A 27,300-nucleotide genomic window follows, 5' to 3' on the forward strand; every position below is an offset into this window, starting at 1 on the left:
ATTCATTACAGTAATGAGCACTGCATAAAGTGTATAATCAACATTCCCTGCAGATGTCAAGAGGAATCCAGAGGCAGGGAGGAAATACATATACTTGCCACAGCTGATCATAAACATCATAAACTTCCAGCCCCATGAAAACAAAAAAGTAGAGAGAGCCCTTTTTCTCCCTACTAGTCCTCAGGGGTATTTGAGTGTATCTCTTGAGTTCTTGAACTAATGAGCTTAGACAGGCTTTCAAGCATGAGATAAATATTACAAGTGCTCTAAATATTTTTATTTAGAAAGTGAAAGCACAACTGTTTCACTTCCTTTCCAGAAGACAAAAGCTACAAATGTGATTACACTGAGTTGGTAACTGGAGATAACTAATTAAATCCTTCTATGTAGAGGAAGACGTTTCTTTAACATCACAACAGAAGTTAAAAGTAATTGAAGAAAAATGCCAGAGTTTAATAAATCATCATCTGAAATAAAGTTAAAATACCAGAAAACCCCATCCACTGTCTGTGAAATCAGAGCAAGGTGGGCAGCAGTGAAATGGAACTAGTTCTGTGAAATGAAACACAAACCACCTCCTGAGGGGACGGAGGAAAGGTTGGTGGTGGTTTGATTAATTTCAAGGCCATGTGCAACAGTAAGAACCACACAGCAGAGGATGAGCACCAATGTTACCACAAGTAAGAGTTCTCTAGACACCCACACCGGAGCCGTTCTTACCTTCTGGCAGCCTGGGGTTAGCGTGGATGGAGTTGGGGTCCCCGTCCTCCTCGGGATGGTACCGGTACAGCGTCTGCGACTGCTTTGGGGAGGACTGGCTGCGGTCTTCCTTCAGAGCAACAGGAGGAGAGGTTGTTGCACTGAACTTCACCTTGGGGAAATCATTCCCCTCGAGGCCTTCATGGGATGATCTTGCTGAGCTCAGCTCTGTGAAGTTCACCTCTTTCAAGCCCTGATACATGCTGTTCTCTGGCTCTTCCTTCCTGGCATGCTTTTTCATTTTAGAGTGGGGGGCTCTTTCTTGCTCGTGCCTCTCTTTGTTCCCTTTTGGCCTCCTCTCCAACTCCTCCAGGTGCTGGGGTGCCTCGGTGGTGGCCGTGGTGTGCTGGGCAGGAGCCCTGGTGGTGGCTGGTGCCTCCTTGCGTGTCACCTGCTGGAGGGAGGGTGCTGTGGTGCGGGGCACCCTGCGGCGCTCGCCGCGCTCCGTGGCACCGCGGGCCTTGGCAGGGCCCCGGGGCACTGGGGTGGTGCTGGGCGCTGCCGCGCCCTCGGTGTGGGGGTCAGCCAGGGCCGGCGCCGAGGGAGCCACGCTGGCTGCCGGGTAGTCATAGTCCTCACCCTGCTCCTGGCTGAGGCTCTCGTGCTCCAGGTGGGACGAGTAACTCCTGTACTTCTTTGGAGACTCCACTTGGGTGTTGTCTCCCTCGGAGGCCTCCTGGTCGTAGCTGTAGGGATCGTCGTAGTGCCTCTCGGGCTCGCCGTCCTCGGCGTCCCCCGGGCTGGCCGTGTTCAAGGAGAAGGTGTTGCAGTCCGGCAGCTGGTAGCACATCAGCTCCCCGCCGGCATTGGGGCAGTGGCAAACCTTGCAGGGGGGCATGTGGAAGGTGTGCCCCGCCACGTACTTCTGTCCCTCGTGCAGGCAGCCGATGCGGCCGCACTGGGGACACCCATCCGCCGGCACCACTGCGTCGATGCAGTTTGGGGGCAGCTCCGGGCACAGCATGAACTGGCAGCTGATCTTGCCCCCTCCCTTGGGGCACGAGCACTCGGTGCTGCCGAAGTCCACGAAGTAAGACTGTCCCTCAGGCACCTTGCCATTGATGAAGCCCACATTGACGCAGTCGTAGTACTGGTAGCCCTCACAGGTGCAGCCATGCTGCAGGCACGTGGCGCAGCACTCGCCGGGCTCCAGCACGTCCTCGATGCAGTTCTCCAGGACCTGGCACGCAGCGCCCGTGCAGTCCCTCTGCGCCTGGCAGCCGCCTGACCACAGCAGCACCAGGAGCAGGGCGTTCCAAGGGCTCTGCTGCCAGCTCCAGGCCCTGGCCATCGTCTTCCCAAAGGAACGCGGCTCCGCTCCAACCTCGCACGTTCAGCCTTGGCTGCTCTCCTGGAAGGCTGGGGCTTCAGCTCCGAATCTGCAGCAGCCTCCTAAGTTACCTTTTCTCATAGATCCTGGAGTTATGAAAGAAAACTCTGTTAAAGACTACATTCAGCACATATCCTGTTAAACATTAGAGGTCTTTAAAAGTTTGGATGAAATCCAACATCTGGAAACCTAAGGACAAAAATTAATCATAATGTCTTCCAAGCATTAGAGGCACTAAGTTTGGAGCTGGATGCTACCCCCACCCTTGTTCTGAAAAAGAAAGGAAGAAAAATTGGTTGTGACTGCTCTGTTTTGAATCTGTTGACAAAACATATATAATTCAATAAAAGGAAGGCCCTTCTTTATATTTCAATGCCTTTTTGTTAATCTTTCCAGCTAAAAAGATTTTTTGGCAGAAAGTAAGTAAATACACTGTTCTTCCTCTGCAGATATGAGCTTAAGATAATTATTCTTTATGTTTTAATTACAAAGACTCAAATCTTAAGGAATTTTTATAGACAAAACTTAGCCTTGGGACGTGAGAATTTGTCTGTACACATTTAACTCAAAATCTGGATTTTTTCCTTCCCTCCTTCCCCCACTGAGCAATCTCTTACACTTCAGTATTCAGCATTAACAGTTATTTCTTTGCTCCAGCAGGGCTAAAATAGAACTTCTTTGTGTGTTGTGGTTACTTTGTGGTTACACATCATACTAACTATCCTGTAATACATATTAAGGGCCGGATTCTCCGCTCACAGAGGTTGGCACAGCTCCACAGCAGGACTGTGGTGCACAGAGGGATTGACTCCAACTTCACTGGAGGACATTTACAACAACTGAGGGTGTGCCACCACTGGCAACCATTTCTTTTAGTTTTGACAACACCAGCAGTACTTTTTAGTGAATACTAAATACTATACTGTACTATGAACACACAATATACATCTATACATACATGAACTGCCATACCAACACTCTTAAAAGGCCTTGAAGAAGAGAAAATGGTCTGCTTTCTAAATACTAAACAATTTGAGCATCAAAAAGTTCAAGGGTTAATCAGCTGTCGTCCTTTATATCAAAATTATGCTCACAAAGCTACACAATTAACATGGAAAACCACTTACAACAAAAAAAACAATTTACCTATAGAAATTTTATAGAACCAGAAATCCGATTATTTTCCCAGGACCCCTCCCATGATAAAAAAAAACAACAACCCTAAAACATTTATCTAGGGAGTAAAATACAGCCACATCACCCAGAACAATGAACCACACACGCAAAATGGGGTTGTGCCAGAAAATCCATTCAGAAAGATTACTTCCCCCATTCAAAGGGGGCTTCCAACAAGTCTGCTCAGTCCCTCTGGCAAGAGGCCAGGTTGTGGGAAATGCCTGCCTGTTCTGATAAGATATGGGCAAACCGTGCTAAGAATTTCCACAGTTCTGCCCTGGAATCCCAATTACTTCAGAACCTTATACAGACACAGAATTCTTACAAATGTAGGTTTCCTACTACTAATTTGAGTATATTAGCTGAGTGTGCTAAGGAGAGTGACTGAAAAATAAATTTGTCAGAAAATACAATAATGGTTTGGAACAATCTCACTTTTTCAAATACTCATTGCTCTCAAAACCAGGCTATTTCTCACAAAGGAGAATTTTCAATATGTGGTGCTGAAATTATTTCTTCAGAATGCAGCCTGGGAATTAATAATTTATCCTGCTTTCAGCAGCTTTTCCAGGTAATCCAAATTTGTAATTGTTTAGCTGGGAAATAATGAATGGGAGAACAACTACAGGTGACTTCTGTAAGGGGCTCACAGCAGGATTTTGTCACATCCCCTCCTGTGGTACCTCCTGGCTGTGATGCCCCAGTGCAAACCCCATGGGGAGGCAGCTCAGCTCAGCTCTGCCCTGGCCATATTCCCTTTTTTACATCAGGCTTCCCAGAGAGCCCCAGCACCCAGAATGGGCCTTGTGGGTGTCAGAGACACAGGTCTGGCAGCCTCAGTGTGCACAAGGGCAGGGCCAGGCATCACCTGAGGGACAGGAAAGGGTGAGCTGGTGTGAACACCCCAGCCCAGGCAGCCCGTGCTGGGGCACAGCCCAGGTAAATGGTGCCCCAAAACGCCTCAGGCACACGCTCCCTAAAGAAACCCCTGTGCTGAAGCAAGAGGCAGAAATCACTCATCCCTCACAGGGAGAGTGTTCAAGGACAGCTGAGGGTTCATCACAGGACAGTCCTGCTTTGGAGAAAGGAGCTGCTCCCTTGTGCTGTCACCCCCCAGCCCCCTCACCCCCACCCATTTCCATCCAAGGGGTTGTTTGCTTGCCTGGGTCACCACCAGTCCTTCCTCTGCTCCCATCCTTGCTCCCTTGCCTCTCACCCACAGAGAGCCCAGAGAGTTCATGGCTAGCCCTGTCCCTGCCTCTCACACTCTCTGCTCTGTGCCCTGCTCAGTCCCCCATGCCTTCCTCTTCCCACCATTTCCACATCCCTCAGCATTTGCGTTTTCAGGCTTAACTGATAAGGCTGAAATCCTTATAAGCCCTTCTTCTATGAATGACACCACAGCCTTCCCTTTCCTCAGGCTCACTTTCCTTCCTCAGAGGCTCCTTGGTTTTGGTGCAATGACTCCAACAAAAAGTATCTTTTATTCCTTTAAACCACTGTGTTTCCCTGTGCTTTCTCCATCTGTTTCCCACACCCATCACTCCCCCCAAACCATAAACTCACTTATCAAAGAAACAGCCTCTACTTCAGGCACAGAGAAAACCATCTTTGAGGGCAGCTGAGACCCACTGAGCCCCATCCCTGCACACAGAGCTGTGCTCCTGCCAACCCCTGCAGCTGGGGTGCTCCTCCTCTGGAGCCCTGCCCCAACACTGCAGCGATGCTCTGGAGACAGCAGCTCATTACTGGGGAACGGCATCAAAAGCTGGAGCTGTAAATAAAGGTCTCTGAACCAAGGGGGTAAAAACAATACACTAGCTCTGTAGGACAGGGGAGTTTAATAACAGCAGATGTTATTGCAATAATTTGTTTCCATTAACTATTTAATGCTTTCCTTGATATCCTTTTACACAACAGCGGCAATACACAAGGGCTTCACTAAAATGAGAACTGGTTCTTTGTACTCCCACCAATGTCCTTCACACACTCTTACCAATGTCACTGACCTTTGCTGTTACACTGAGTGACAAATTACACTGCACACCTAAAATAAAAGTCTTCCAAAGGCTCTGTTCAAAGCTTTACAGAGTCTACAGCAAGGGAACCATGTGCCACCCATGCCAGCCCTCATGCACTGCTTCATGTCCCAGGAGAATTCCATTCATGTCCATTGTGGAATTTCCTAACCTGTACATCCTGCTCTGCTTTGGTTCAAGGGCTGACCCTGGTGGCTTTACTGGGTTTTACTGGGCCATTATTAAAGAAGTTGTTGCCATTCCTGTGCTCATTAATACCTCCTGACCAAGCAAGAGTACCCATGCAAGAGAGGGGCAATGCTCTGGACTGAGAGTGAGTCCCTCAAATTCTACCCACGTAAACATGTGAGGTAAACCAGCAGTAAATGGAGGATGGTCACACTGCTGCAGTTTCTTATGCCTCTATTCCTAGGAAAGGCAGAGTAAAGACACCTTATGGAAAACCAGCTTTAAAAACAGTCCAAATAAGCATGAACTGCAGGCACACATTTTCATGGGAAAGGAAAGCAGATGAACCCAGTATCTGTGTGATGGGACATCCAGAGCTAACAGCAGCAGCCATCAAAATTGTAACTAGTCCTGGCTGAAAAACACCATATTCCTGTCTCCTGGCAGGAGAATAAAACAAGATTTCAAGATGCTTATTTCAATTCAGTTTAGGGCCAAAAAGTTATAAATTTTGACATTTTTTCAAAACAATATACTCCAAGTGATTTACTTCATTCAAAGCCATAACGTAAAACCAAAAGGAAGAATGTTGACTTGATTAAAATTGTTCAGTCGTATTACTCTAAAATGTTGATGAAACCAGTGTGTTCCCACAGAAGATCTAGACATTTTAAATGTGCAAGTTCTTTAAATTAAGAGGAGCATTTTATTGGGAGATTCTTTTTCCAGATGGTTTAATTTCAGTGCTGAACCAGAAAGCTAACTTTAGGTAAGCAGAGGTGACGGGAGGCACTCTCTTTCAAAGATTTCACCCAAAGACAAGGTCTCTGTGTGAAGGGTGCCCCAGAGACATACAGAAGGTGGGCACATGTGTAAGAGATGCCACAGGAGCAACACAGGAGCATTCTGTCAAACGTTCACTAAACAAAAGGAGACAGCCCATTTATAGACAAAAAGCAGTAAAGAGAATAAATCCAGTGCACTGCAGGAGAACCCTCTAATTTCCGTCTTTAAGATGTATCTTCAATTTCACCAGCTGCAGATCCCTGTGAAGAGGTTTAGAGAGAAAAATACTTTTCTCTGTCCCACCTCTCAGTCCCACACTAAATTGCCATTTCCGAAGACAACAGTAACAAAAATGCTGGCTTGATTTGTATCTTCTACTTTTGAGAGTGAGCAGGGTCTGATGCCAGGCTGATGTAAGAGCAGCAGAAGGTGGCAGCCATCTGTGCAATCCCCCCGCCCCGTGCTGGGTACTGGGAGCACACGCCCTGCTGGGTGTGACTGGGGGAGCAGCCCCTGAGCCTGCCCAGGAATCCACACCTAAGGCTCAGACACACAAAGAAAAAACCTGTGGGAAAGCCAGCGCAGGGCTGGCACTCACCACCTGTGCACAAAGCAAATTCATCAGCCCACAGAGCTGCCATGAACCATTCTCCTGCTTTCCCAGTGCCAGCCAGCTGAAATTGGCCCTGCAGGTTCAACCTGTACATGAGCAGGGACCAAACACAGCCCTGCTCTGTGCTGGTCAATCTTTTGGTGATGCTGAATCTCTCTCACAGCGGTGAAAGCTCTGCAGAAAGCAGGGCAGCAAGCAGAAGCACATGTGCACACCCGTCCTGAGGAGCAAGGGGAATGTATTTCCCCAGTCCAAGCATTTTCACACCTCTCCCCAGCCAGAGCTCCGGGCTGCTGCAGCTGCCAGCAGCTCTCCCTGCCTGTGGTCACAGTTTAGACTGAGGGAGGAAGAAGGCAGGGAACGGAAGGAAACAGCAACTTTAAAACAATCCCTTTTAAATGCAAGAGAAAATGGAAATTTGTGAGAGCATTTCAATCTTGTATGAAAACCAGAAAAAAACCCTAAACCCAGTAAGTCCTGACTGGGCTGTGCCAGCCCATGGATTCGATCTTCCTTTCACACCCTCTCAATCTGGAAATTTGTGATCTCACCAGGAGCTGGCAGGGATTGCTGCTGGAAGGGATTGCTGCTCTCCTCGCAGAGGGAACGGCAGGGCTATTCACTGGGAGGATGAATGAAAAGGGAGAAGTGTTTCCATCACTGCTCTTATGCAACATTCAGGCCCAGGGCCCATCATCTCTGCCTGCAAATTACTGGAATCTGAGCTGAGCTGAACCCCTGTGTTGGGCAGAAGGAGCAGAGGGGCAGGATGAACCTCAGGGTAAATCTCAATCCAACAAGCTGCTTTTTGTTATTGAAAGTAAAGCACCCTGGAGTTGTCAACATTCCGGTTCTTGGCTAAACAAGCCTGTGTTCAGGAGTCATAGCTTTTGCAGGCAGTTTTCCTCAGCTTTGTTTTCAATAGGAAATCAGTTATCATTAACCCCTTTTTCATGGAAAAGCTTTTAAAAATGGACATTTGGGAGTCTGGAGGATTTTTACTCAATTCAACAGCGAACTCAAGAGGAGACAAACAAGAAGAAAGCAGAATAGGATCAAAACTCATGCAGCCTCCCAAAAGAACTCAGATAAGAATTCCCTTCCCAGCAGAAGTGCCCTCAGGCAGAGATGCTCCAGAAGCTTCCCAGGACATTCCCCATGCTCAAATCCAAACAGGAACCTGACACGCTACAGTAATGGGAAAGCGTCACCCAAGGTATTTCAGCTGAAGTAGCCAAGCATTAACAGAAGCTCTGCTGCTCCCAGGCAGCTCTGGGACTTATTCTTCCACAATGTGCAGGGAATGAAGGCTTTCTGAAGTCCTGAAGCACAAAGGCAGCCTTTTTCCAAGGGAATGACAGAGCCAGGGAGGGGAGAATCATGTCTTGGGGCTATTGTGTCAGTGCTCCCCTTAAGCCCAGCCCAGCACAACAGGGCAGGTACTTGGATTCCAGAGGAGTGAAATTCTGTGTCATTGGGAGTTGCCGGTGCCGCAGATCCAAAGTGACTCAGTGGGAGTACAGCAGTTGCCCAGGAGCCAGAAGGAAGGGCTCACATGGGACATGGGGAGCTCAGCACAGGGACCAGAGCAGCAGGGACAAGCCCAGGACTCTGCCACAGAGACCCTAACAAACCAACCATGGGAGCCCTGACAAACCCACCCTGGGGTCCCTGACAAACCAACCACGGGACCCTGACAAACTGACTACAGGATCACTGACAAACTGACCACTGGGTTCCTGACAAACCCACCATGGGGTCCCTGACAAACCAACCACGGGATCCCTGACAAACTGACTACAGGATCACTGACAAACTGACCACTGGGTTCCTGACAAACCCACCACGGGATCCCTGACAAACTGACCACAGCCAGGTTCCTCTTTGGACAATGCACAGGAGGCTCAGCAAGTCCTGACAGCTGGGACAGGGTCACAGCTCTGCTGCAGAAGGAGCCAAACTCTTACACTGGAGTGAAAAGAAATGTGTTTGCTATTGATACACTTTTTTTCTCCTCTTTTTACATCACCAAGTTTCAGGTGACTATATATATACCTCAAAAACACAATTAAATAATCCAGCTATTTCCACACCAGCCAAAGCAATCTGGGAAAAGATTAAAGCAAACTCAGCAACAGCCACTCAAAAATGTTTCCCAAGGCATAGCCAACAAAAACTTGTCAAAGCTCATAAGTTATGAACTAATTTGCACAGGGAGAGCTCTTTTGGCAGCAGGCAGGTCCCTGAGCTCCACAGCACCTTGAGTAGCCACACACATGTGGAGACAGCCTCATGATGGGGCACCCCAGCTCCCAGGAGCCAGCACCTCTGGGCTCTGGGCTTGGGTGAGCACTGTCAATACTGGAGGCTGCTCTGATAAGTGAAAGAAAGAATTTTTTCTCCTTTATTTATAGAGCTGCGCTCATCTCTTCCCTCTCAGGAAGGAACAAATCCTTACTTTCCAAGATGTTCCCCACTATTTAGATATTTATCATTTCCCAAAACTAACCCAAGCACAACCCCTGCACAATCTCATTACCGTGCCCCTCAAATATATGCTTTCAAAATCCTGGACTAGATTTCTCTCTCTCTGCTTCCTTTCTCCAACCTCCCTGCAGGATGCACCAGCCCCCTGCCCCTTCCCACAGTCTTACAGAGCCCCCATATGCAGGGCTGCAGTGCCTCTCACCAAGGAAAGAGCCTGCTGCAGGGACAGTGGCATGCAAAACCTGAGATGTCATTCCCATTCTCCTCTGTGATTCCCTCTCCCCATTTCTCCTTCCCTCCATGAAAGAACTCTGATACTACTTAGAACTCTCTGTAAGCAGCAGATTTAAGTTTTGCATTTGTTTCTTTTTCATAATCCAGCCTTCTGTTATGCACTTTGAATCCCACTGCCCTAAGCAGTGACAGTAGCACTGACCTTTTGTTGGGAAATGCATTGATTAGAACATCTGAGCACTCCCTACCTATTTCAGGCAGCTCTTTCCAAACAGTTCAAACTGAAAATTCCCCCACCCCCATCTAAGATCCAAATTAGGCCAAAGAAAGCCTACAAATAACTGACAGCTTAGCAAGTGGCCTTTCCTGCCCTGTGTGCTGCCATGTGGCAATTTGGAAATAATTAACAATGGTTTTCATCCAGGGAAGGCTGAAGGGAGCTGCCAGGCAGCTTTGCACAGCGTACCTGTGAGCCAGAGCTGCCTCCATGGCCTGAACTTCAACTTCAGAACTGAGGAATGGATTTGAGACCCTCCAAAGGAACTCAGAGGGGTTTGCTTCAGTCTGCCAATTAATTCCAAATCAGTGTCAAAACAAAATGTCAATACAGCAAGTTTGCAGCAAATAATTTTTCCGTAATTGCATCCTGCCTTTGTCACTCCCTTGATTAATGGTGGAAGTCTAGCTGTTGGGCACTGAAAAATACCCAATTACTGAACCTGGTTGAGCATCTGACAAAATACATACATGATTTTTTGGTCTGAAGAAAAGGAACTCAGACTTGTTTCAGCATCCCTGCACATGCTTTCTCAACCTCCACGGGCTGCAGACAAGAGCATATCTGGAGTATGGACTGGACATACCACGAGGCATGTTGCCAATTATAAATTAATAAAACCCAGAAAAAGCAACAGTGATCATTCCCTGGGAGCAGTTTCCTCTCATATGGCGACAAAAGAAAGTCCATATCAAAGTTATTATATATAGCAATAAAATTCTTCAGCTAAAGAAAAAAATTTTCTTTTAATGGAGGAAAAACCAGAACACTTGGTTAAAATGTTTTCATAGAAATGTTGGTTACCACAGGCATTAAACAAACGGAAATCAAAGCCTACCATTTGCTTAGCACTTTGAAAAGTTTTAATGCAAAAAAAGTGCAGGAAAGAAACTTTCAATTTTTCAAAATTTTTCCTCATGAATGAAAGTAAATCCCTGTAAATGAAGCTGCATCTATCATGCTGCTAATCAGTCAGCAGCCACATCTGTAATCCATCAATCCCAAGTGTTCCTGCACAAACTTTCCATAAAAGATAATGGAATTAATTTGGTTTGGTGGGTACCAAACTGAAAAGGAAAGAAGCCTCCTCTGCTATTCCATCTCGGAGCCTGTCATGCAGAGACAACATTAATTCCAGGTGGAGCTTAGAGAAGTCACACGTGCACTGCCTCCATATTCCACCTTGGGTTTATCCTGCACTTCTGCCTGCAGCAGACATGGAATCCTATCTTAACTCCCTTCCTTTGATCGGGAACAGATCCCAATTGTCCAGGGGGGAACCTTAATTTGCAGAACAATTTCCTGGAGATAGGAGCATGGGTTTTTGCTGTTTCTGCACAGAACCCCAAGCTGGCACACTCAGTGATAGTTTGCCAAGTGTCCAAACGCACTGGGACAGCTTCTGCCCTCAGATGCACATGTGCACTTCTTGTGTTCAGAACAACCTGAGGTTCTGCATCATATTCAATCTACAAACCAGAATGAGATTAGAAAAGCAAGTCTTGTTTATTTTGTAAATTACACATTACATTTTCTAATACCACAGGAAGTTACTGTGATCTGCTGGGTAAGCTTACAACCCAGACTCTTTAACACTTTAATTTACTGATCATCACCCAATACAAGTAAACCCATGATCACTTGCAATCACAGGTGGAACATTCAAAACAGAAATCCCAGCAAACCAGATGATACTGCATTAACAAAAAATGCTGACTGAATATTGTACTTGTTACCTTACAGACACACACACAATTTAAACAAGAATACTTTTTTTCCTTTATCATCATCTTGGTTTTGTTGAACACACTGACAAAACAGTAAATTCAATCTGATTTTCATCACAGCAAGCAATATTCCAGCTAAAGTGGTATTGACTAGTACGAACAATTTGTTTGGTCTTGGCACATTAAAATACATATTTATGTTTTGGTCAATGATCTTCTGGAAGGGAAGGAAACTATTTTATTTTCCAGCTGAGGAAATCCTATAACTGTAAAGATAATTAATACAAGGGGAAGTAAATAATTAGTACAAGGGGAAATAAATAATTAGTACAACAGAAGAAGAAAGAGTTTGTAGTCCCTCCTTCCACATTAGTTATGTACAGTCCAGCACATGACTGAGAAGGAAAATTAAGATGGAAAAGTTACTAACATGAGAGATGAAATAAAGACTCAGAAGAATACAGAATATTTGGTATTTAAATGAAGGAAGGACAAAAACCCCACCAAGGAAAGCAGAGGAGGTGCAGTGGGAGGTATTGGAGCTTTCCAGACTCCCCTGTCCGTGCGCTCCGAGGCTCTCGAGGTGCAGTGAGAGGCACCTGTCAAGAGCCTTCCTGTGGCATGAGCCTGCCTCACCCCGCCTGATGGAAAGGCTCTGGCAGCCCTTCTGACTGCACACCCAGCTGACTGAGCTGCAGCCTGGCATGGGGAAGATTTCCACTGGATTTCAGTAACAAACCGTAGATCGAATTGGAAGGTTCAATTCTGAAAGCAAGGGGCCAATACCACGGTCTTGGGGATCCCAAGTACAAAGAACAAGAACAGAACAAAGAGGTCTGTGAGTTTAAGTTCTCAGAAGATCACTGGTACAGTTTAACATCAGTTTTCTAGAGGTCACCTCGCTGATGAGGTTCTCTACAATCAGTGGAGGGCTGGGTAAGACTTCAGAGGGCAATTGATAAACTGTTTGGGATGGATGCATTGTCCCTTTGCTCTGAGCTTAACCACAGAATTCCAGGCTGGTTTGGGCTGGAAAGGACCTTAGGGATAACCCAGTTCCACCTTCCACCACCCCAGGTTGCTCCAAGCCCTGTCCAGCCTGGCCTTGACACTTCCAGGGATGGGAAGCCCACAGCTGTGCACCATACCGAGACTATACATTATTTACATGACACATAACCTTAATTTTGGGTGGATAAAGCTGCAGAGCCTGTGATTTTTCACTTTGCAAAGGAGAACTCTATGGACAATATGAACAAAGCTTACAGAATTGTAAGGAACAGAAATAAACTGAAGGGGATATTCCTTCACCAAATGTGGACCACAACACTGCAGAGGCCAGGGGAGCGAAAGGAATTATTACCTTGGAGGTCAACTGGGAGAATCCCAGCAGAACTCTGAAAAAAAATTATGGATTCCATCATTCCAGCAGTTCCTGGTCATCCAGAGGAGTGGAGAAGGAAAATGGAGCAACACTTCACAATTCTGCCAATCCTCTGTTTCACCTACAAGACAAACTTCTATGAAGGGTGCAAGGTGTGCATCCAGATGGAGATGTTCCTCTCAGTAATGTGGGGTGGCCACATTATATATGGGCACGATAAGGACTGTCAGGATCTGGATTTTCCTTGTTTCCATGCTCTTCTCAGAGAGCCAAATCTCTATAAATCAAACAAGATATAAAATAATGTGCTCTTGTTATACACAGGCTCCTGTCAGTACACGCTGACCACTCACACCCTGACCACTGCCTCCCAAGGCCTAATAAAGGAGATTTCCTCTTTGGGATGTTTCACCAAGATAAGTGTTCTCCTTTAAAATAATATTAAGCAGTACATTTCCACATTACCTTCCAATCTGTACTATCACCTCAGCCCACAGGCACTGTTCTTCCTTCAGTAGGAGATTTTGAGTTATCTTTATCTTGTTTACTTTACACAAATGCTATTCCTTTCTTACAGATGTATATGATCTGGTGAAGACCTGGAACATTTTATCCTATAGCAAAACTCATTCAAAAGTACCATCTGTTCTTCCTGCAGGGGCACAGTAATGCCAGAAACTGTTTAACATTCCATAAATTCAGACCATGGAATGGATAGCTCATTGTTAAAGTGAAGCAAGGCATCATTTGGAACCTGACAGACATTTTGCTGGGGTTTTGCCTCAAAACCAGTATCTAATGTATTAGTTTTGGTTTGCTTTTAAAACTTCACATTCGACATTAAACAGCAAAGATGGGTCACAACGTGACCTTAACGTCTGGCTTAATCCCCCTTTCCAGCAGGGTGCTGGCTAATAACTTCAGGGAGAAAGAGACCTGGAGTGGGCCACTGGGTTATAACAAATTCACTGCAACACCAACTTCTGCTCTCCTTGCCCCTGGCATGTGTCTGTTGTAGCTGCAGGATACACTGCCGAAGAGAACTGAATTCAATCTTCAAGTTTAAGAGCCATTAAAATATGTCTTATTTTATAGATACTGCACTTACTACCCTCACACACAGCTCTACACTCTGCCTTTCACTGACCGGTAAGAAACCCCATGTTCACAATGGTATGAACTGCCATTTGCCATTCCTTTCCACACCCCAATGCTACAATATTTAATCAATAAAAAGGCTGGACATGAAGTGCTGCTATAAATATGTACCATCTGAGTCAGTACTGAAACAGCCTTCATTTGCCATTCATACAAGAAAACCACAGAATAAAGAAGGGGAAAAAGGAGAATTACAGCAAAAAAAAAACCAAAAAAACAAACAAACAAAAAAAACCACACACAAAAGGAATCAGTAGTGTTTAACTGGAAAAAAAGGGCTCTGTAGAATGCTGCCCCCAGAGTGGGACACAGTGGCCCCGTGCCCAGTTCCTGGGGTTTGCTGGGGCCAGGCAGCCCCTGTCCCCTGTCCCCCACAGCTGTGGGAGCCGGGCTCCAGCAACTGCACACAGCTCACACTCCTCGGAGCAGGAGCCCAGCACGGACCGTCCCAGTGACACAAACCAGCCCACATCACTTGCACGCTCCCAGGGATAGGGATGATCATCTCAAAACTCTATTATTTCAGCCCAGAAAGTTGTCATTTAAGACCCTTCATGTGAGTGTATACAATCATTGCCATGTCTCTGGGAAGCTCTCACACCGCTATAATAAAATCCGCAGAAGCAAAAAGCACTTTTAGCCCAGCCATTCCTAATCCCAGAGACAATGCCTATATTTTTCCATCACATCAGATCTTGGATGGTGGGGGAAGGGCAGGAGTGTGAGGAGAGAGGGAAACGCAACTTGAGAAGTGGTAAGTGTGTCAAAATCTAAATTACTTGGAGATACTTTGCAGCACAATTCTCCTTTATGCCTGTGCAGCTCGGTTCATATGGCTCACATTCAGCCTGTCACAGTGAATCACTGCTACTCCTTGACTTACATTAACAAAAACAAACCTAACTTTTGCTCCAGCCTGTGAGGTAAAACTTTGAATTCCCAGTCAAAAGGCCAGAAGTACCATTAAAAATAATTGTTTTTGTAAGAAGCTCACTTTGAGGAGAAAACAAAAAAAAAAAAATCCCGTAAAGATCTGACTAATAGCACAAACACATGTGTTGCTTATGGAGAATTTTGCAAAAAAGCAAAAAGCTTTGTCCACGACCAGCAAAGACCCAGCTTTAGCAGCCTTAACTAACAAAGCAAATCCTCCCCTCTGTACTTAAGTCTTTAAACTGCATCAAACTGAAGATATTTAGCAACAGCTTTAGAGCCTAAAGAACAGTTAAAAATAAATCTGAAAAACAAAGTACAAAAACCAAAGTGAAACCCAGCCAGACACAAGCTCTGCAACTAGCAGGAAGCAAGGCACAAAGCAAAGCCAGCACTCAAACAAAGTTATTTTACACTTCTCCCAGCAAATTTGCAACGAAAGTCCAGTTAGGAAAGATTTCTGCTGACCTGTGTATGAGCAGCAGCGCAGATGTGGCGAGTTCTCCTGTCACCTTTTGTTCCCAGCCATGTCAGCTGTGCTCTGCTCCAAGTGCTGCTCACACTTCCAAATCCCCTTTTCCAGCTCTATCTTAGGAACTGCCCAGATTTTGTAGTGTAATCTGAGCAGGGAAGTACCATGTGCCTATGATATGGTTAATTCACTTTTTACCCCCTGCAATGCTTAAGGAAGCTGCTTCACATTTCAAAGCTGAGCCTAGGGCTGCCTGACCCAGGTAAAGCCAGGGCAGTGCTGGGGCTGCCTCCCCCACCCCAATGGGGCCCTAAAATAGCTCATTTCCCCCTCCCAGACCCCAGGGGGGTTTGAGGGGCTGCTGAGGGCCTTGTCTTCCTTCCCCTGGGGATCTGGTGCAGCAGGGACCACAGTCCCAACACAGAGGGGACTCCTTGCTGAGGGCCAACACCACCATGCTGGGGCCAAAGCCAAGGCTGGTCACTGAGGCAGCTCTGCTGAGGCCCCTCAAGACCCAGCAAAGCCCTGGGCATCTGGTCTGGGATCTTTGGCAAGGAAGATGTTGCACATGTTGGGCTCGAAGAGTCCCATCTGTTCCTCTCCAGGATTACCATCAGCTAAGCAATTAACAGTGTCCAAAAACCAAGCCTCTAAACTTTGTCAATTAACTCTTCTGTTAACATTCTTCTATTGTTATTGATCTACTTCTGGTCTGAATTTGCAATTACCATCGTGCTTGACAAGAACACTACCCTGAGAGAAGGAGGAAATGCCTCTTCCCAAACTCTGCACAGGGGAGCGTTACACCCGCTGTGAAGCTGCCGAGCACCAATGCACCGGAGAAGGTGCAGAGGAGCAGAGGGAGAATAGCCCCCAAATCCTGTCACTGCCGCTGGTCCAGCCCCAGCCCCACACTGAGGTCCCCAATGCTGTGCACCAGCCCCAGGGATAACAACCAGCACCAGGCTGATGCAGGTATTTCCTGAGTGTTTGCTCAGAGAAGGGTGAAGTGCAAACTGACACAGGCTGTGCCATTTGCTGGCTTTTGTGCAAGCAAATTCCATGTAATCCCAATGTCAACATGGTCAATGGCCCAAGCTCTGTTAAATCAAGTCAGGGAGGCCGAGGGAGTCCCACTTGGCAAGGGGAAGGGAGGTCTCTGCTCCTCTCTCCACCAGGCCTGGGCAGGTGGGGGAGCAGATAGAGCTGCTTTTCAAAGGCCAAGAGTGGGCCCCTAAAAGACATTAAAGGGAAGAAACAGTCAGCGATCCTGGAAGAGGAAAGATGTAAGACAAAAAGATGGCAGAAAACAGAAAACCTTTGGGGGATCTTTTAACTCTTGGCCAGAAGGCAGCAGAGCAATTTCATGTAAAGAACTTGCTTTTTAAATCCTTGCCCTGATACTTAACATCTGCAAATACCTTGTGTGGGATTTCTAACAACTGCATTCTGCATCTATGAGCTTTCCTGTCTTCAAGCTCTTGACCTTTACTCTGAAGCAAAGGTGACAGCTCTATCTTCTCTGTTGCATAATTTACTAAACCCAGTTATATTTGAAATTAGCATGTTGGTAAGGTAAAACTTGGAATAATGTAATGGACTATTTCAGAGAAAAATATATATTCTTCAAGGATGAATTCAACATCTCAGCTCAGAAGTTTGATCTCGACAGGGGTGACAATTGCTTACAAAACAAAAGCAACAAAAAGGAAGTGAAGTGACCTCAAAGGTTAGGAATGGATGCCAACTGTTGTCTCTGTCGATGGCTGTGTTTATAGCACAGTATCGCAGAATGGTTTGGGTTGGAAGAGACATTAAAGCTCATCTTGTTCCACTCCCTGCCCCAGGCAGGGACAACTTCCACTCTCCCAGGGTGCTCCAAGCCCTGTCCAGCCTGGCCTTGGGCACTGCCAGGGATCCAGGGGCAGCCACCGCTGCTCTGGGCACCCTGTGCCAGGGCCTCAACGTGAGGAATCCACAGCCCCAGGCACCACCTGCACTCCGTGCTCCTCACCCCACCACCCTGGGGTCCCCATCCCTGACTGGTGTGGGTGACCCCGATTTCTGTGGCCCCCCAGCCCTCCAGGTGAGGCCAGGCAGGGCTGCACAGCCAGGGCAGGGCACAGCTCCAGCTAGCTCTTCACTGCCTAATTCCATCAGCCTGCAGAACAGGCTATAATTTGATGAAATTATGATTAATCAAATCTTATTTTTCTCTAAAGCAGCTAATGAACAGCCAATTAAGTGTCTCAGTAATTCTCAAATAACAAAGGAATACTCATGGAGTGACAACTACCAGCTATTTAACAGCACAGGCAGGCAGTGAAAGCCAGCCTGGCTGGATGGGCAGGGGGTATGGTCCCAAAGCCACCTTTCCTTCCCACTTCAGATCACCACCATCCCCCCATCCTCACTGCTTGCTCCCAGGCCTTTGTGCCTACTGGTGTGGAGAGACAGGGAGCCCTTGTGGTGCCACAGAGCCAGGTGACAGGGGATGGGGTGCCCAGGGGATGGGATGCCCAGGGGACAGGGTACCCAGGGGATGGGGTGCCCAGGGAACAGAGGACAGGGTGGCCAGAGGACCCCAGAGCACCCCCACATCCAGCTGGAGGAGCTGGGCACCCAGGGCCTGCCAGTTCTGCCTGTCTCGTGGCTCAGTTCACATCCTTTACAGACTCCAAACAAATCCATGAATGCTTTGTTTTGATCATATCAATCAGGGTAAGAGTAAGATACATAAACACGGTGCAGTTACCCGAAAAGCAAGGAATGGCATTTTTAAAAGAATCCACAATCTTTGTTTTTTGAAGTATTTCTTCAGTGGGAATTGTGTTGGAGCAAAGAATGCAAAACCTAGAAGCTTCCAAGAGGGGGTCATGTGAAATTACTCTATTTCAAAATTTTTCCAAATCACTAACATTTTGACTCGGAAGGTATTTGCAAGAATCTGCCAAAAAAACATCAAACCAGTCAATTTTTTCTTTTTTTTTTTTTTTTTTTTGCAGTTTGTAACTGTGTCCTTTTTTCCCAGGTCTTAAAAAATGTTTTTGTAGAGAACTTATGTCATTTCTGTAGAAACTTCTGCAATCCACAATGACATTGCATATTTTTTTCAAGTAAAAACAAGCCTCCCAGTAAAGAACAAAGAACATCCTTTGTTTCAGAGGAAGAATTTCAGGAGAAACCACAAAATGTTCAAGCAAAACATTTTACATTTGATTTTCCACCCATTTTGCCAACAGTCTAAGTTCTCCCATACTTCTAATATCAGTGTCACTAAGGAGGGGAGGGGACAGGAAGCAGGTCAGATGGATGACAGTCACCCTGCTACTTAAGACCTGTTAATTAAATAAAGATGAAAATAGGATGATTTGCAGAAAGCATTTATCTTCTTTTACTTAGCTTTTCTTTTTAATGAGGAAACAAGACCTGCTTGATTTACCCATCAGGAAAAAACAGCATTGAGGGAAAACTGGAAGTTGTTACTCGAGTTATCAGAGAAATCCTCAGCTCTGCTCCTGAGAACACCAAGCTCTGCAGCCACCTTAGTCACCAACATGAGAGGCCTGTCGTTCGTTAAGGCCCAAACATTACTGATGGCAGACATTATTTAGGCTCCTTAAAAGAGTTTTCAAAAAGCAGGCTTAAAACCAAATGGAAACATTTCATTTTGAACACATTGGAGGCTATTTGAAACACACACATGCTTGCCTGACACACTTCACTGTCTGTTTTCACAGAATGGTTTGGGTTGGAAGGGACCTAAAGATCATCTAGATCCAACACAATTATCGAGTTCTAATTCCCAGTTAGTGGGAGTTTTTCCCAGTTCAGAGCCATCCCCCAGCTGTGGAAGCAATATGGAACTTTGTGCAGCTGCATGTTGGAGTGCCACAGTGCCCAGCACTGCACAAACACACAATTTACACAATTTAAGTGCTATTTACACCCTCAGAGACAAGCAATCCCAAACCACAGAAACATAACCAAAAATTACATACATGAGCTGTCTGGTCTAGGCACATGTTTCATCTTCATGGATAATGTCATAATGTGCTGATTTATTTTTTAAATTGTTACAGAAAGAGAGATTTTAGTAAATTTAAGTAAACCCCAGTGAGTTTCTTTCACTTCACTCTATTTAAATGCAGGAATAGAAGTGAGGCACTCAAGTTAACCTGTTTGCCCAGACTGGAGAGACATTATTAAATGTTCTTTTACACATCCTAAATATTCAGACACTTGCAGCACCCCAGGGCATAGTGTGCTATGTCAACACCTTGAGAAGAATGCAAACATCTTAATAAAAGTGAGGTGAGATTGCTTATCGTGCACTCTTGCTGTTAACATCTGCATTTTACAAAAGCTCACGAATTATTACACACACTTTCCACAGGACATATCCTTCTGGATCTGCAGGCAGCCATGCCAGGAACCAAACAGTGTGTCAGAAAGCAGACTGCATTTTTGGTTTTGCTCTAAAGGCAAATGAATGTTTCTGAGCATTCTGCAGCTCTCCTGAGCAGAGCCATTTACTTTACTTCACCAGCTCAGAACTGAGCGGTAAATCCCCCAAACCAATCTGCTCTGTATCACATTATATCCTTCCCCAAGAGCCATCCAAGTGTTATACATTAATCATGTCCACGATCTTACATTCAGGATCATCAGACTGGATGCTGTATGGATTGCAGGACACAGGTCCACGCGTGAGGCAGATGAGATGAGAACAGGACGTGCCATGCCACCAGATGCGAGTGTCCTGCTTATGGAAACTGAATAAATAAAAAGTTGGCCTCCATAGAGCTGGCAGAGCCTTTGGGCAGGCTCAGCAGCTCAGCTCCTTCAGGTGAATGGAGGAACAGCCTCTTTCAGTCCTCGCTGATTCACTTCAGGAAAAAAAGAGACAAACCCAAAAGGCAGCAGGATTATCTTAAATAGTCTAATTAGTGGCTCGAGATAATCCACTTGGCTTTGTCTAAAGCAAATTAGGGAGTGCTCATGGGAGCTGTGCAGAGGCAGTGGCCAGCAGGGCCCAGAGCAGGGGCGGGCAGGCAGTGGTCAGTGGGGTCAGGGATCTGCACCAGCTGCCCATCCTTGCCCCTGGGCTCAGGGGGTTCCAGGAGGTGCACGCCAGTCCAGTAACTCTGCCCGGCAGAGCTGCTGCCATCTTCTCTGCCAACTCCACTTTGAGCCTCTTCATGAGGCAAAACTAGATTAAAAATAAAACAAAATTGGGCTTTGCTATCAAAACTAAAATCTGGAAGCCTGTTCCCATGCAAAATCCTTCACAAGTGATACATTTGTGGAGGACAGCTGGAATAAATCCATGACATTTAATGACATACTAAAAGCAAACTTTGAACAAACAACTTTAAATCATTTTAAATACTACTGTGAGTAGATGAAACTCTGCAGCACTCACATGTTACAATAATTAATCATTTCCAAACAGTGGAGTTTAATTATTTTTTAAAAAATCTTTTGCAGAAGTGGGTGTTTTTCCCCATTCCAGACGTATATTTAAAGTAACAGTCTCCTGTGAAAAGGTCTCACTTCAGAGTTTTAAATGTAATCTCTCATTCTGATCTGATTCATGACACCAGCAAGAGTTTTTCCAGCTTTCATTTTAATTTTTTTCATAAGTAACCTCACCACCAAAGTCCAGAGCATAACAAGGAAAGGCAGCAGTCCTAGAAGTTTTTTCTATAAAACAGTTCAAATGTGATTGCCACAGAAACTGAGACAACACATTGCCTTATAACTTGAATGGGAATTCAGATCCCATAGGCATCCCCTAAACCTCTGTCCATGCATATCCAGTATCATCCTAAAAGGTTCACAAATGCTCGGGCAGAAGAACAGGTCTGCCATTCCCTGGGTAAAACAGCTGTTCAGTGGGAGCCACACTGATGCCCTGAAGGATTTCAGCTGGCCCACCCAGAGCACCAGGGAGCTCTGGAATTTCCCAGGGGGGACAGCCATGAGATGGGGGCAGGTACCAAGCTGAGATGATTTAGGACAGCAGAGTGTAAGGGGCGCATCTCAAGCTGCTGCTGGCCAAATGGCTCAGCTCTCAATAAGTGAAGCTTGGGGACACACAGACGGTGTCTCCTGGCCGTGGCTACAGCAGGAGCTGGCTGAGGACCAGCAGCTGGCTGGTAGTCCCCCACCACATGTCTGGCAGGAGGGACAGAGGGAACATTCACTGTGCTACTGCAGACTCAGCTAATTCAAGTCAAAAACAAAGGTGGTTTGAGCTAACCTGGCTGGATTTGCAGTGAGGTGGATTAAGAACACCCAAAAGACCCCTTCTGCCAGCTCTGGCAGGGATATAATCATTGCTGGTTGTATTTTCTATTTCCAAAATGTCATGTATGCCTGCCCCAGGAATTGCTTTTTTTCTCTCTCTCCCTCTCCATCACCAGTCTAGACAAAACTGCATTAAGATCCTTTCTTGACTTATGTGTACAGGTGTAAGGGGTTAGCAGTTACTAAAAAGTTTTCTGGATACAGGAAAAAATGAGCTAGTCTCCAAGGTATTCTCAGTGAATAGAGTCAGGAGCAAGAACTAGAACTAAACTAAAAGAAGTCTCCTGCCAAGGATCACAAAAAAAAAAAAAAAAAAAAAAAAAAAAAAAAAAAATCCTACCAAAATAGGCAGAAGGACTGCGACATGTGATGGGGCACTTCCTCCATGTCACAGAAAGGAGTGTGGGAGGTACCTGCTGGTGATGGTTCCTGCCGGGATGCTCAAGCCCAGCCCATGGCAGCTGGCTGTCCGTCAGTCCGTGCAGCTGTGCCAGGGACCCCGTCCCTCCCACAGAGCGTTCCTGGCACCGGGCTGGGCACTCCCTGCCTGCCTTCATTCATAAAACCAGCCCAAGATGGGGAAAGCCCCAGGCTCCAGTGCACCCCCAGTAAATGCCAGTGACATCTCTGCTCAAACACACCACCCTGGCCTCGGCTGCACGCTGAAGTCAGTGATCAGTGACAGAGCTTAAACTTCTCCCTGCCTCTGGCTGCAGCCCACAGAGCTCGTTAGCAAACAAGACAGACAGGAATGCGCGCCTGCCTGCCGTAATGCAAAGCAAGGGATGTCATTAACACAGCTTAATTTTCATGAATAATGGGTTAGGTTTGTAATGGGCAAGAATGAAAACGTAGCTCAAATTGTCTGGTCTTGCTCTGGTCATGCTCAGCAGGAGGAGGAGTGGCCAGGCCACAAGTGAGCTGCATTTCTTCATACCTAAGTTTGTTTTGATTGTTTGATTTCCAACAGAAAGACCACAGTAACATAAGCAGGAGAAAACAAACCGCTTTTTGGAAAGCCCTTTTCCGAGTCTCTTCTGTTTAACTCCTGATCTGTATGAACATGGAATTGGAAAGGACTTCTTGGGATATTAAATACAGGCCCCTCTTATTAAAGGCAACATGTCACTTCCAGCAGAAAGAAAGGTTAATGTTATGCCAATGAGCTGGAAGGAAATCCAAATTTCTAATGCATGAGAATGGGGGGAAAAGCTAAACAAAAGTGAATGCATGAGCCCATATCACGAGATCAGAGCCTTATTCTAAACATATGGGCTGGTGGCACACCGAAGAGGAGATAAGAGGCACAATAATTGAGTCCTGGTTCTTTCCGTCACTAGGGATCTGCATGCAACCAAGAAAAACACCTCAGCACGCTCAGCCCTGGGACAGAGGAGGAAGGAGAGCTCCCAGGGCACTGTGAGGCTACCTGAGACCACAGTGGCCCTGAGGTCAAAGGCTCATGGAAGAGGCAGGCAGGCCCCAGCCAGCAGCACTCTGGTTTCCTCTGCTGAACAGCCAGAAGGCAGCTGGAGGAAAGCGTGCGCCCACTGCAAGTCTTTCAGCAGCCACCAAAATTTCTGCAGAATGTAAGAGACTCTTCTGGTTTTGGCAGAAGCAGCTAAATCCCACCTTGTACCCACAAACCATGGAAGAAACTCCCAGGCATGGAAACTTTTCCACAGAACAGTTTGAAAGGGAAGACCATTCCTGTAAAGATTGCTCATCTCCCTGGATTAAGGAAGGAAAGTAGCAGAGAGAGGCATGGTTGGCAGGAGGCTTGGTTTGGTTTCCATGGGGGCACAGAGATGATGGGGAGGGACAGCAAAGGTCCCTTCCTTCCCCAGCAGTCCCCCCGCAGCCTGTGAGACCTGAGTTACCCGACATGACAGCAGCGAGAGCAACAGGAGCCCTCAGAGCTTCCAGTACTCACAAAAAAGGCACAAAACCACAGCGTGGAAGCAGCCTGGAGAAGGGCTGCAACCACTCTGCTCCTGCAAATCCCGAGGAAGGGACGTCCTGCAGTGTTGGAGGGGTTCTGGCAGCATGGACGCCCCAGCAGTGTCCCCTCCTGGAACTGAGGAACTGTCCAGCAAAACAGTTTCCAAGTAGTCCAACACCAGGACTCCATCCCAGCCAGGGACAGATGATCAGATGCAGAAGATGCCACTTCCTGACTGTGCTGCTGTTTCCTTGCTTATCTACCGCCTGAGCCCCAAAAAGCAGCCTGGGGTGCCTGGTGGGCTCCATCTCACACACCTGCAGGAGTGAAGCTGCACTCAGGAGCACTCTGGTGAGGTTCCCTGGGAGCTCACAAGCCTCTTCCAGTGGGATCCAGCTGATCCTCAGCCACACTCACCCCCAGCTCCCAGAGATGGGGTTTGTTGTTGCCCTCCAACGAGCTCATGCCTGAGAGGGACAGAAAGAGTTTTGTTTGGAATGTCATCTTTAATGCCACCAAGCACTGCAGGGGACTCCCTGCCCAACATCACCTCTCAGAGGCCACCTACACTCAGTGCACAAAACTGCAGAACACCATTTCTTCCAGCTTCGAGTAGACCAGAGAAATGTAGAAGTGTATAATATCACATGATTATCTAAGGCAAAGGTATTAAAATGGATGGATGGAAAGTAAAGAGAGATCTCTTCAGTCAAAAAAACTGACTTAAACTAAAAGAAAACAATTTTTTCCAGTATTTATATACACTGCAATGCTACTGTTTACTCATTATTTATTCCAGTATCATTTGCAGAATCGCCTGATGCAGTGTGCTCAAAAAAGCAGTCCCACAGACATGGGGTACCTGTGGAGCTCTCAGAGCTGAAGAGTTCTATGGCTTTGCCACTGTTTTTTTTGTCTTTAGTGGAAAAGTTAAAGCTCCAGGCTCTACACTAAACTCAATAAACCCTGCTCAGAGCACTGCCTTCATGACAGAATACATTGATGCAATTAAAACAACATGGCTCTTGAAGAGTAAGGCAGCACCGGGGAAGCTTTGCCAACAAAGCAATGCCAATTAAGAGTGTGATTTTTGGAAGATATTTTTAGGCCAACATCAGCCCTATTAATGCTGGTATAATGTCTTCAAAGTGATTTTGATGGTCCAGCTGACGTCACTTGGGAGAAGAACTAGTTAAAAGACTAGGGTTTGGCCTCTATAGGCTCCATTCTGTCATTAGGGGAAAATCTTTCATAATAAAACTAATTTCATCCATTCCACTAATAAGGGGGGGTTTATGTCCAAAATCTCCTAAGACAATTTTACACCCATTAACTGTATAGCACGAGCTGTAGTTGACGTAAGCTACAAGTAAAGCCACATTTATGGGATGCGTCCATAGCTTCCATTTGCATCTGAAAGGACCAGGATGCCTAAAGCAAGAATGTGTCGTGAGGAGGAACAGGAAAGGAGAGAACTCAGGTGCTGATGACCTGTTAGAAAACCACGCAAACTCCAAACACCGCCCCTCTGCTCATCGCCTATAGGTGCAAAGAAACCAAACTCGACGATAATATAACTTGGCAATAACGGCAGCTTTCCTTTCCAAAGAAAACCAAAGATTGAGAGAGAAAATTCGATACTAGTGGGGCACACACCAGTTCCAAGGCCCTTCCTGCAGGTGTTACAGACCGTGTGCCCAAAGCCTCCTCCTCTGACCTCATCCCGGAGCGGCTCAGCTCGGGGCGACCGCCAGGCTCCTGCGCAAGGCTCTGAGCGATAGGGGAGGCGATAAGGTGAGAGGAGGCATGGGGCAGAGAGCCGGCTGGCTTGGGCTCAGCCCTGCACGCACGCAGTGGTTCTGCGCTCCGCAGCTCGGTTTCCCCACTGACCCTACGAGCCTGGTCCCCCAGCCTTCCCCAGCACATCGCTCCCCTGTCCCGCCGGAGCTCCCGCACAGCCCCCGGGCCATTTTAACGCCGCTCACTCCAGAAATCCGAGCATACCAGCAAGAGCAGGCAGAGAGCGCTTTTCTTAGCTCTGCCATATACCTTCTCCTCCTCCCTTCGAGCTTCCCATTGGTTTTCGCTCCGCTCACCAGCGTGCACGGCTCGGGGGACGCGTCTGAGGAACAATCCGGGCGGCTCTCCCCCAGCGCCGAATGACATTTGCTTTGCAAACACTCCCCCTGCCTCGCGGGCTGCTCTCGCCTCCACCCAGCGCGTTGTTTTCAAAAAACCAACAGCTCCGAAACATCCACAGAAACTTTTTTTCCTTTGAAAATCTGCCGCTTTCAAACCAACAGGGGAAGGAAAAAAAAAAAAAAAAAAGAGAAGGAGAGGAACAGCACAAGGAAATATCCACGCATTTGTCCCGGAAAGGGCTCTGGGTGTAGGGGCTGCAGCAGGCTCCGGGAGCGCCCCGCACTTACCGGGCCGGGCCGGGCCGGGCCGCGCCGCGCCGCTCGCTCTGCTCCGGGGGAAGGGGCCGCGGGACCCCGGGCCGGAGGGAGGGGCCGGAAAGCGGCGCCGGGGCCGAGCGGCGGCGGGGTTTGTCCAACCTGACAGCGGCCGGGCGGGACGGCAGCCCCGCGGAGCACGGCCCAACACGCCGGAACAATGGGATAGAAGGGGATGGGATGGAATGGAATGGGATGGGCTGTGCAGGGAGGCTCACGGGGACGGGAGCAGTCTCCAGACGGGCTCCTGTGCACCGCAGCGACAAAGGAAAAGAAAAAGCCGGGGCTGAGAGGTGAGCGCTGCGCCTGCCCCGGGGCTGTGGGGTCTCACCTGGCTCTGCCCCGGTTAACGCCACTCTGTCGACCAAAGGTGTCTTCGAGGTCGTACTGTAAGGGCTTTTCAATTACTTTTTGTCCCACAGCTGCTTACTGAGATGTAAGTAGCCCCAAACTCACCTGGCCCTAAGCCCTCAGGGAAGCGCTCTGTGCTTGGCCCCCGATCTGCTCATCGAGAGCGTCCCGTTGTTGTCTCTGACAATAGCGACTGTTTATAGAAACCCATCCTGGGATAAATTAGAGCAAGTCCCTGGGACGAACCAAGTCCCTGAAACAAACACTATGTCATCGGGAAAGCATCCCTCCTCAGAGGGTCTCGGGAGTAAGCGCGGGGCTGCTCCCTGCCAGACCGCGGGCTGTGTCTGTGAGCTCAGGGGGCTCAGCCAGAGGGAGCCGCTTGTCCTGGATAGAGAGCTCTGCCACCTCTCCTTGGGCACCAGGCTCGGCTTCCCCCTGCCTTTCTGTCCCTTCAGTACCAGCTGTTTCCAGCCGGGCCAGCCCCGGAGCTCTCTGCCTGGGCAGGCAGCTCTGAGGCACAGCTGGGATGTTTTTACACCAAAGGGCTCCTCTATCTTCCCGGCCATTTGGTTATGGGAAGGAGAGACCCTGTTAAGTGCCCGCTGGAGCTGTTGGCAGGACAGCTGTGCCCAAGCCAGCAGGGAAGAGCCGCAGGAGTGTGGCAGTGTCCCACCGAGTGTCCCACCGGCCCAG

At 47.4% G+C, this 27,300-nt stretch overlaps 1 protein-coding gene across 9 annotated transcripts in view; it reads right to left on the reverse strand.

Moving 5' to 3' along the window:
• FBLN2 (fibulin 2) overlaps nucleotides 1-26,832 on the reverse strand; it is a 91,314-nt gene extending 64,482 nt beyond the window's left edge. For 2 of the 9 annotated variants that reach the window (XM_059856059.1, XM_059856058.1), the window contains exons 1-2: nucleotides 25,802-25,942; nucleotides 721-2,175 (exon numbers count right to left, since the gene is read on the reverse strand). In XM_059856059.1, the coding sequence (XP_059712042.1) occupies nucleotides 721-2,050 (1,330 nt within the window). In that variant the 5' untranslated portion in view covers nucleotides 2,051-2,175; nucleotides 25,802-25,942. Of the gene's footprint in view, nucleotides 1-720; nucleotides 2,176-12,959; nucleotides 13,102-15,539; nucleotides 15,665-25,801; nucleotides 26,032-26,226; nucleotides 26,361-26,709 lie in introns of those variants that run through there. The other 7 variants (XM_059856056.1, XM_059856052.1, XM_059856057.1 and 4 more) reach the window with 7 other exon arrangements.
• Between the last annotated feature and the right edge of the window lie 468 nt (nucleotides 26,833-27,300).

Source organism: Haemorhous mexicanus, chromosome 11 (genome assembly GCF_027477595.1).
Source record: "Haemorhous mexicanus isolate bHaeMex1 chromosome 11, bHaeMex1.pri, whole genome shotgun sequence".
In the NCBI taxonomy this organism is placed as follows: Eukaryota; Metazoa; Chordata; class Aves; order Passeriformes; family Fringillidae; genus Haemorhous; species Haemorhous mexicanus.